Consider the following 11,569-nt stretch of genomic DNA (forward strand, 5'->3'; position numbering starts at 1 on the left):
TATCCCCAGTGCCTACTACAACATGGAGCACATAGTAGGTGCTTAATAAATAATTTGTTCAATTAAAGAATGCAGTGGAACCAAAAGCTGGAGCCAGTGTCAAGGAACTCTGTGGTCCTTATCAATCTGACCCAAAGCAGGCTCCTTACAGCAGGAACCAAATGCTGAAGGCATTCCGGGGCACCACAATCCCTACTGAGTCCCTGATGATAAAACATTTCAGGTTACAGACCGACTCCAAACCAGGCTGGTCAATCCCTAGGCACAATCTGGACCACAGTGGGGTTTCTGGGGGTCCAAGAAACCTAACTACAATGTGAACAGCTATGTCCCCTGGCAAATACTTATCCTGTCACCCCCAGCCTTCACATCACCCCTCCAAGCATGGCATAAGACCATGACTATGCAAGGGGTCAGAGAAAGAAGGATGGTCCTTTAGCTTTGGTGGCTGACACAGGTTATGACTCTTATGCAGGAATCATACTCTACCTTTTGTTTACTCTGTAATTCTATTATGTGCCAAGAAACTTTACACCCTGGAGGGTGGGTAATAGTACGATCTACCCATCTTTGAGGCCGCTTAGCACAGTCCCCTGCAAACAGAAGGCACTCAGCTACAACTCGGGCACACGACAATCACATTCTGGATATGGAGAATTAGAAATCCCCCTTGACTCTGGATACATCAGTGAGAAGTCTTTCTCACTTAAACTCACGATTCCAAGGGGCTAAGAAACTCAAGCTCTGTGAACCACTTACCAAACCAACTTGTTACTTACCTTATTTCTCAGATATTTAGAAGGGCTTTTAATATCGGCATTCAGATGTGAAACGTGAATAAGTTTTTCAACTCCAGCTTCCTTGGACACTTGAGCGATTGCTTGGGGAATCTTTACAAAAACATCCTCAAAATCAAAGTTTCTGGAAGGAAAAAATAGGGAGCGGTTAAGAACACCTGACTCAGGATTTCAAAGCATACTGTGATAAGCTGGTTTTCATACTATTGCTGGAATTCATAATATCAATAGTTACACGTTTAAGTAGCAACGATTTAACCCAAAGTCAAAACTAGTATTTTAAAAAAATTTCACAGGACTCCTCACTGCCATTACCATACATAATGTAAGGCTTACTATAAGTCATAAATCAGCGTACATACTATTCTCTGTCCTCAAGGAATCCCAAGGCTGAGGCCCTTTAAAAGCATCTGGCTGCACTGATTGGGCGGGGAGGGGAGAAGTGCTGGGTGCTGGAGGGGAAATCACTGCTCACCCCCAGGCCTTTGTTGCCCTCAGGGGAAAAAAAGGAAACTAAAAAAATACATCAGTGCTTGCTTCGGCAGCACATATACTAAAATTGGAACGATACAGAGAAGATTAGCATGGCCCCTGCGCAAGGATGACACGCAAATTGATGAAGCATTCCATATTAAAAAAAAAAAAATACAACAGTCACCAATTAGATCCAACAACGTGAACTAAGTGCCTGCTCTGTACAAAGCACTGCTGGTCATCACGGGGCCTATCAAGTTGAATGAGACCCTCCAAGTCATCAAAGAACTTAAAAATATGTGATGAGGCAGACATATCTAAATAAGTCTAAGTCAAACTTTCATAAACGCGAAGAAAGAGGCGTGAACAGAGTGCTGGGGAACCACAGGATTAACACATTATTTGTTGATAAACAACCCACACAAGGGCTAAAAAGAACTGTTCAGACTGGTACTCGTGCCATCTTTGATTAACAACGTGGAGAACAGGTCGAGAACGCTGTTCACGCAAGAAAACCCAGCGTTCAGCTTGTCGGTCAGTGGAACAGCAAAACCCTCCTTCCTAAGCCCACCCAGCTGGTGACGACGCCCACCACACTGGCGCCATCCACAGTGGCCTTTTATTGCTTTTTCTCCTTTTTTTTTTTGAATTTATGTATTTATTTATTTATTTTTATTTGGTTGTGCTGGGTCTTAGTTGCGGCTCGCGGGCTCCTTAGTTGTGGCATGCGAACTCTTAGTTGCGGCATGCGTGTGGGATCTAGTTCCCTGATCAGGGATCGAACCCGGGCCCCCTGCACTGGGAGCGTGGAGTCTTAACCACTGCACCACCGGGGAAGTCCCTTTATTGCTTCTTATACTAGACTTACCGCCAACTGAACCCCCGGCTGGGGGAGGAGAGGGGTTAGGTCGGGGGGGTGGTCACTGGCTGTGGCAAGGTTGTTCAGTCAATACTCATTGACGAACTAATGAAAAACGTCACAACTACAATCCCTGGCACGCCACGTGCCCAGCAAACGTCTACTGAACCCGAAGCCAGCTTTGCAAGGGGGAGACGAGGGTCAAAGACTCACTTGGTTTCCCATTCTCGCCCGACGAGGTTGACGACCACGTTGCTGTGCTCCACGGCTCTTCGGATCGAGTCCTTGTCTCTCCCGCTCCATTCCTGTAACAGCAGGAGCCAGTCACGTGAAAACATCGGGGGCGCACCCTGGCACAAAACACGCCTGTAGCTCCCCCCATCAGCAAGATTCACAGCGGGCCAGCTGTTGTCGTCACGAGACGGTGCCACTTCACACCGGCTCCGCTGGCTACAACAGACACGCTGCTGATCCTCTGGCTCTTCTGGAAACAAAGAGGTCGAAGCACATTTTATTCAGGTACGAGCGGGGGACAGAACTAGAGAAGACACTATTCATTTTCACGGGGCAGAGCAATTTTTTGTCCTCCCAACTGCCCCGCAGAAGCCTGTAAAGGAATCTAGTAATCGAGTCTCCCTTCCTGAAGGAAATACAGCCGAAGACCCGAGGATCATGTGGGAGGTAAACTGACTTTCCCTTGTTAGTACCAACCAGTTAGACGGAAGATAGGAGGGGTGTCTCTCAAAGGCTAACGTTAAATTGGGAATACTCATGACTATTTTCTTATTTCTTTTTAACTCTTTACTCTTTATAATCCCAGATCTGGTCATTTCTGCTTTAAAGACATGAAAACAGCACTCAGAGAGAAGTGACCTGCCTATCAGTTCAGGGCGAGCCGATGGCAGACTTCGGTGGAGACCTGCACTTGTGAGCAGTCGTTTAGGACTTAAGTCAGATCGATGTGTCTTGTCCAAAATAGTGACAAGGGACTAAAGACCCCCGGACAAAGGTAGAGCATTTTCTGTGTTAAAATGAAAATAAAATTTTAAAGCATTTTGAAGGAAGATAATAAGTAGTATGGATTTCTTAACTGTATCTGTGAGTGAGGGGGGTGGGAGGGAGAGTGAGAAAAGAGGGGAGAACGGAAGAGAAGTGGGGGGCTGGGGGAGAAGGAGAGACAGCGAGCGATAGAATGCCTGCGCAATTTAGAAAAGAGAGAGAGGGCTATGGGAATCAGATTCAAGAGCAAAAAGATGAAGCCCTCGGCAGGCAGCACTGGTTACAACTGACTGTGGAGAATGCAGTACAAGAGACAGAACGCAAATTCCGCTTTGCCATTTACTACCAGTGCACAAATGCTCTCTCCAAACTCCATGCAAAACTTGAAAATACAACCTACCCCATAGGGTTGCTATGACAAGTAAGTGAAATATACAGAAAATCTGCAGCACAGTGAGAAAAACACTCAACAAAAAAATCGCTCTACACATAATGAGCTTAACATGGCCCTTTCAGAGAAGATGACACGGGTGGGAAAGGATGAACCCAAGAAGACTCAGAGGGGAAGAGCTTGCGGCTTAACTGCATGAATGGCCCAAGAGGGAGGCCCGGAGAGGAGCATCAAAAGGAAACCAAATTCCCAGGGATAAGCCCCAGGGGCACGACCAGGTTGGTGAACCAAACGGCTCTTCAGACAGCAGTTTCCAACAGAGACTGAAGTGGGGAGATCGGCACCCCGCACCCAATGTGGTCCATCCTTCTCAAAAATAAACAACAACAATATAGTGAGGCGTCCCCCCTGTTACAACTTTCCTGGGCTTCCCCTTTCATAAACATGACTGTATTCAAAGTTACGCACTTCGTGTCTGTGTTCCCTGTTAAGACTGAGTTCCCTGTGGTCTTGTTCAACAAGACACACTCAGAGCTTAGCTCAACGCCAGGAACGGAGCAGACACAGTAAACACCCGTGAAGCATGGAATACATGTCATTCAGCTTAATTCCAATGACTCCACATTTGCAAGCCGGTAAAAGTTTTCGTCCATCACTTGTGAAATACCTGAATTTTGAGGATCGACAAGGTGACTGATAATCTTCAGTCACAAAGAACTAGGAAAAGGCTAAGCTCCTCTAACTGTAATAGCAAGCAGATATTTGAGAATAAGATTCTGGAAAAGAAAAACACTTTAGAAATAAGAAATTTCCAATATAAATATTATATTTAGCTTGTGAACCTTCAGTAAAGGATAAATGAAAATGCCATTAAAAATAAGTCAAAATTTAATGAGGTCACAAATAATCTGTGTGAATAAAATAGATACTAAGGATGTTTAACAAACATTTTTTAAAAGAGGAAAGTGTGTCAGTGGAAGCGCTCAGGCCCAGGCAGGATGATGAAAGTAAGAAAAGTTAGCTACAAGAACAGCTGACCCGAGCACCCAGGCCCGGAGTGTTTCTCCATAGGAAACTGCAGGCACTGGGACAACATCGTTCTCTGTGAAAAGGACCGTCCTGTGCACTGTAGGATACTCAGCAAGCCTGGCCCCTGCCTAATAAACCGGTATCGTCTCCAGTCACTGTGACAACCAAAAGGGCCCACACATTTCTCATCACTCCCTTGAAGGTTCTCCCCACACAATTCTCCCTACCCCGCTGGCAACTAACTATTGGCTTAACGGAAGAACCTGCAGATTGAAGAATAACAACAGTGAATGCTCAGGGAGAACTGTTGGAAGTCAAGTCCATCCAAGTCAACCAAGTTATAAAACACCCTATTTGTGATTTTCTCTGTCTATCGAAGCACGGTCCAAGAGAAATATAACACGAGGCACATATGTAATTCTAAATATTCTCTTAGCCACTTTTAAAAGAATAAAAAGAAACAGGTGAAATTCACTTTAATAATGTTTTATTTGACCCAATTTATCCAAAATACTATTTCAATATATAATAAATGTAAAAAATTATTAACAACATATTGAATATTATCTTCTTCGAACCAAGTCTTTGAAATCTGATGTGTAATTCACACTTACAGCACACCTCAATCCACACCAGCCACATTTCAAGGGCTCAAGAGCCACATGTGGCTGATGGCTACTGGCCAGCATAGGCTTAGAGCAGGGGTTGGCAAACTATGGCCCACAGGCAAATCAAGCCCGCAATCTAACTTTGTAAACAAAGATTTATTGGGACACAGCCGCTCCCATTTATTGGGACACAGCCGCTCCCATTTGTTTATATATTGCCTGTAGCTGCTTTTAGGCTACAAGGGCAGAGCTGAGTAAACATGACAAAGATCCTATGACCTGCAAAGCCTAAAATACTTCCTCTCTGGCCCTTTAGAGAAAAAGTTTGCTAACTGCTGGACTAGGGTTTACAAGAATGGCCTGTGAATGGCGGATGCCCTTGGTCCACTCTGGGATGAAGGTGCTGCTTTATTATACTACCTCTCTATGCTACAAAAGACCTTAGTAATTTACTAAGAATTTATCAACTCCAATAATCAGTAACACGGGCTCTTACCATAAAGATAATCTGGCCCAGGTCACCCATCGGGCGAAGGTGCATGGTATCATATGGCTCACACCGGTAGGGGACGATCACTTGTGACCCCATGCGACCTAAAAAAGAATAGATTGGAACAAGGATCAGCGTTAACATAATATGGTTACATTATACAACAGTGATTTTGTAATATTTAAATTCTAGTATGATAGGTGAATTGATTCTATTTTTAGTAAGAAACATATTTTGCCATGCTAGAGATGTCATAACTTTTCAGAGTCCCCTTTCCTGTATTAACGTCCTATATAGGAAGTCTGGGCCTGCTCATAACGTACAGCAGACCAAAATTACATAAATCCAAGATAGGAGTAATTCAAAACACCGTTACAATGAAAAGAAACAGTTCTCATTAGGCAACTGTAATAAATGGCTTTGGAGTACGTTGAACGCAAGGAACTTTACCAAGGTGGTTGACAACATAGCGGCCCAGGAATCCTGTTGCTCCAAACACAGTGGCCACAATCCCACTGACTGAGGAACGCCCACCTTTCCCGTGAGGCATGAGTGCATGATGAAGCTGGCGCTGGGGTGGGCCATGAAACACAGATGTGGCTATTGTAGTAACAGAAGAACCTTGAAGAGAACCCCAGAATATACATAAAATTGACCATGAATTCAAACAGCTTCTTTTCCTAGAAACGCGACATTATTTTGCTATCAGTATTTTCATTTACTTAGGTTACAGTTTAAATTTAACTCTTATAATTTAAGTAACAACAGCAATAATAAACACAAATTATTGCAACAAAAAATCCATGGGACATAAGGAAATGTATAAAAGTTAGAAAGCAAACTCCCTGCCCTATAGGATATAATTTACCTAAAAAGATAAATCACGTTAAGAAAGATAATAATAAACAGTTACAAATTACGAGAGTATAAATCTCGACATGAAAGGAGCAGAGAGAACGCAAAGTAAAGGTGCCGTAAGTTAGGGAATCATGAGGACGGACTCCTGAATAGAGTGTTCTGAGAAAGATCTGAAAGAGTAATAACAGAAAAGATAGATTTCCACGTGAAACACGTAACACATCTAACAACGTAGGGGTGGGAATGAATACGCCCAGCGCAGGGAACAGCAAAAGACGTACCTGGAACAGACTGTAAATCTGATGATGAATGAAAAATAGAGTTGATGATATGGGTTGGAGGTAGAGGTAAGAGATCATTTTTTTAAAAGAGTACAGTTCAGGGGCTTCCCTAGTGGTGCAGAGGTTAAGAATCTGCCTGCCAATGCAGGGGACACAGGTTCGAGCCCTGGTCTGGGAAGACCCCACATGCCGCGGAGCAACTAAGCCCGCAAGCCACAACTACTGAGCCCGTGCGCCACAACTACTGAAGCCCTCATGCCTAGAGCCCGTGCTCCGCAACAAGAGTAGCTCTTTAATGAGAAGCTCACGCACCGCAACAAAGAGTAGCCCCCGCTCACCGCAACTAGAGACACGCAGCAACAAAGACCCAACACAGCCAAAAATAAATAATAAATAAATTAGCTTAAAAAAAATAAAAATAAGAGTACAGTTCAGACTTAATAAAAAACTAATGAAAATCATCAAAAGTAGATAAGTAACTAAGAAAGTATCAATAAGTCTGTTCTGCTTTCTAGAGCTGACTTTCCAGTGGCACTCTGCCCAGAAACCACTGATTTTCCCATCCAAAAGTATGGAATTGGAGAAAAAGCCTAGCTTACCGAATAGTTACTGCAACCACAGAGACTAGAAACAAACAATGCAGATCAGACACATAATAGTAACAAAATAATAACGTACAAATAACAGCTAAACTTACAAAGGCACCTGGCATCGTTCTTAGCACTTAATAGATATTATTTTATTTCACACTATCTTTATTGCCACTTTACAGACGAGGAAACCAAGGCTCAGAGAGGTTACATGACTAACCCAAAGAGCCTGCAAAGGAAATTGAAAAGTGGCCCAGTGAGGTGAGAGAAAAAAACAAAGAAAATGGTGTCCAGAAGCCAAAAGAAGAAAGTGACTGATGGAGAGAATAGTCAACTCTATCAAATGCTGCTGAAAAGTGAAGTAAGAGGAGGGCAGAGGACCCTAGGATCTAGAAAATGTTGGCTGTAAATAGCCTGAACAAGAGCAATTTGATTGGATTAGGAGAGTGCGGCAGGGAGGTCCTAAGAGGAGTATCGAAAATTCTTCTCAGGGGATATGATGTAAAGGGACAAAGAAAAATGGGATTAGAGAAACAGGAAAACAAGGAAGGGTTCTTTTAATATGAAATATTATAACATATTTAGATGTTGATGGGAACAACCCAGTAGAGGGGAAATGTTAATGACTCAGGAGAGGGTAGGAAGAGGGAAGGGAGGATGGGATCAAAGGCCAAATGAGGGAACTGGCCTTCCATCAGACCAGGAGAAGCTCACACACTGTAAGAGGAGCAAAAGCAGAGAATTATCCCAGTTCAGCTATTAGATTTTCACGGTGGCAAAAAGACTGTTCCCATCTGATTCTTTTCCGTTCTCTGTAAAACTAAGAATAAGGCAGAAGCACGTGTTAAAAGTTTTAGGAGATTGGCAGTGTTAACCAGTCGTATGGAGAAAGGGAAAGCAAATTTCCTAGAAAAAATGTGCTGAAAATCCACTTGAGATTTGCATTCATGGATTTAAAATAAGGACACCCAATTCGTTTGGAGTTTTCCTTAGCTTAGCTCTCAGCCGCTCAGGGGCAGGCAGGAAATACGTGGAAAGCATATGTGGAAAGCTTGGTTTAATCAGCATTGATTTTTTTTATGTCAAAGGGATAAGGGCTGAGGAGTTGACAATGTATGAAAGGGAATGATTAGAATGATGAGTAAGGAAGTTAGGGCACAGGATAAAGGACAGAGCAAATAAAATCAGAAGAATTACTGGAGTCTAGTATGAACATCTCCAAGGATTGTTATGAGGATTGGAGTAAATGTGTATAAAGCATTTAGCACGTTACTCAGCACACATTAAGAATTCCAGGAGTATTTTACTATTACTTTGAAATTCCTCAGAAGGTAATGTTACACTAACCTCACATGGTCATTTGTTTTTTCAACAATTACCAGCCAAGCATTATTCTAGAAACTGTAACTAACGTAGCAAAAAAGACAAAGACCCTGGCCTCACGAAGGTTACATTTTAGAGGGTTGATATGAAAATTAATAATAAATGGGTAAGGGCTTCCCTGGTGGCCCAGTGTTTAAGAATCCGCCTGCCAATGCAGGTGACATGGGTTCGAGCCCTGGCTCGGGAAGATCCCACATGCCGCGGAGCAACTAAGCCCGCGCACCACAACTACTGAGCCTGAGCTCTACAGCCCGCAAGCCACAACTACTGAGCCCACGTGCCACAACTACTGAAGCCTGCGCGCCTAGAGCCCATGCTCCGCAACGAGAAGTCACTGCAATGAGAAGCCCGCGCACCACAACGAAGAGTAGCCCCCGCTCACCTCAACTAGAGAAAGCCTGTGCACAGCAACAAAGACCCAACACAGCCAAAAATAAATAAATAAATTTAAAAAAAAATAATAATAAATGGGTAAGTACGTCACGGTGCCTTATGCACTGTAGGTTCTCAATAAATATGTTATTACCCTCTTGGGCTCCAGTCTCTCCATTTTCTTCCATTTATTAGGAACACCATTAGGAAAATAATATCCTTTATTCATTAAACCTACTTTGGTTTCCTACTGTAATATCTAAACCAATAGCCTCCAAACATATTTGCTTCCACACCGCATAAGGGTTTTTTTTAAAGTATTTATTTGTAAATTACATGCACGTTCTTTGTAGTACCAATATGTTATACACATTTTGCAACACACGTGAAAGCACTTAGAACAGTGTCTGGTATATAGTTTGAACCATGTGTTAGCTATTGTTACTACTACAGAAAACTTTTTTTCTTTAAGTTCTAATACTGTATTTTTATATACCATTGGTTCCTCTTGCAAAACCCACTTGGAAAACCACTGGTCTAAACTCTGCTTGGCTTTCAAAGGCCTCCATTATTTGATCCCATCTAACGTATTCAACCTCCTTTCCTACTATTCCAGATCTTCAGGTAGTCATCTCACTGCCTCCATTCTCACCCCCTTGTCCTTGCTAGTGCCAGGAAAATGTGCAACCCCTCTGACTTTCCAGATCATAACAACCCTAAAAAAAAATTTTTTTAAATCAATGGAAGCGCTGCAATTCTCCACTGGCCTTCCAATCTTCCCTCCTTACTTTTTCCCTTTTCTGATTTCCTGTGGTACTTAACAGTCTCGCCACATTTCACTATATATGTTTTATACAGTTCTGTAGTGTTTTGATTATGTTACACACTAGACTTGCCTCTCCCGAGTTTACTCAAAAGCTTACTTTACCAGAGACAGTAAAGCAGAGTGGTAAAGAGCACAAGCTACAGTGTCAAGTTAAAAAAAAAAAGAGTTAAAGGAAAAAATTTTATGAAAATGTCTAGAACTGTGGCTAGCCGACAGCAGGAACTCAATAAATTGTCGTTATTACCATTCACAACCTACACTATGTGGCACCAATGTAACAGTTTAACAAGAACCAGCAAATGTCTTTGCAAAGAAGTGAGCGCTATGAAACCATACATTATAAGTGATGTGCACCAAGCACCTGCCCAGAGGCGTGGAGGAGCTCTACCCAAGATGGAAAATAAAAAAGAATCCTCCAAATACTCCTGACTCTCACCTCTGGCTGAACATTAGAACTACCTGTGGAGCTTTTTAAAATGTAAGGTGCAAGGAACCAGTCTCAAAAATTCTGATTCAATAGCTCTTCGATGAGTCTCCATTTCTATTTTTTTTTAAAGAATGATTCTGACATGCACCTAATTTTGAGAGCAAATGATATTCTGTAATAACTAAAATACACTATGGAAAAATGCAATTTCTGGAGGTTGATGCAGGGCATGTTTGTGAAGGTGAAATAATGATGATGAAGTGTAACTGTATTCCCAATTTCCTTGCTTTTCTAGCCTCTCTTAGTGAATGGAAGAGCAAATGCGTGTTTTCAACTTGAGGACCACAGCAGATCCGATCAGAATAGAAGGGACAATAAACTACGCTTAGACAAATCCTAAGATATTCTTTTATTCTTCTTCCTTTTTTTCCCACCAATGTCCTGATTCTTCTCTCCTGAGCATCCCTCGCTCCCCGAGGCCTCAACGCCTCCACATTTGTAGGAATGCTTTTGATTTAGAAAGTGCTTTTATAAATACTACTTCACTGAATCTTCTCAGAAACTCCCTGACGTTGTAGTATGATCATTTCCACTGTGATGCGCAGAATCTGAAGTTTAGACCGATTAAGAGTTTGCGCAAAGTCATTAAGTCAATCCATGAAGAACCTTTTCTCCACTATCCTTTTTCTCCCCCATCCTTTTCAGATTCCTCCCCCGCCTTCCCCCCAATATTTCTTATAACCCCAAACCCTTACAACCCTATCAGTACTGAGTTTCTCGATCTTTCACACGTCCCCGTTTTTCCTCTCCCCTTCGCGTTGCTCACGTTCTCCCAGCGAAGACCCCTTCCCAGGTGCACAATTCAATACGTGAGCCGGGGAAGGGGAGAAAAAGGAGGAACTGGACGGAGGCAGCTCCGGACCTAGAAAAACCAGGGTGCCCAGGGACTCAGCGCGACCGCTGCACCACGGTGCCACTCCCCAAACTTTAGATCCCCATCTTGGACTCCCGATCCGGGGCCGCCGTTCCCGGTGACACTTACGTGACATTGGCAGGGCCCGGACAACTCGGGGGTGAACGGCGGCTGCCATCTTCTCCCACAATCCCCCGCCGCCGGCGCTCGACCGACTACGGCTACTAAGCTGGGTCAAAAGGCATCTTTCCCGGCTGTCTGCGCAGGCGCTA

General features: G+C 43.2%; 1 protein-coding gene and 1 non-coding gene across 2 annotated transcripts in view; one reads left to right on the plus strand and one right to left on the minus strand.

Moving 5' to 3' along the window:
* Positions 1-11,543, minus strand: part of NDUFA9 (NADH:ubiquinone oxidoreductase subunit A9) — a 30,440-nt gene extending 18,897 nt beyond the window's left edge. The window contains exons 1-5 of the mRNA XM_007170200.3: positions 11,427-11,543; positions 6,098-6,268; positions 5,654-5,751; positions 2,344-2,435; positions 780-921 (exon numbers count right to left, since the gene is read on the minus strand). Of these exons, the coding sequence (XP_007170262.1) occupies positions 780-921; positions 2,344-2,435; positions 5,654-5,751; positions 6,098-6,268; positions 11,427-11,475 (552 nt within the window). The 5' untranslated portion in view covers positions 11,476-11,543. The remainder of the gene's footprint in view (positions 1-779; positions 922-2,343; positions 2,436-5,653; positions 5,752-6,097; positions 6,269-11,426) is intronic.
* Positions 1,327-1,433, plus strand: LOC114236306 (U6 spliceosomal RNA). Its single transcript, XR_003622280.1, has one exon. It is a non-coding gene; the product is annotated as a U6 spliceosomal RNA (small nuclear RNA).
* Positions 11,544-11,569: the final 26 nt, after the last annotated feature.

The sequence above is a fragment of the Balaenoptera acutorostrata genome, chromosome 11, assembly GCF_949987535.1.
Source record: "Balaenoptera acutorostrata chromosome 11, mBalAcu1.1, whole genome shotgun sequence".
NCBI lineage: Eukaryota > Metazoa > Chordata > Mammalia > Artiodactyla > Balaenopteridae > Balaenoptera > Balaenoptera acutorostrata.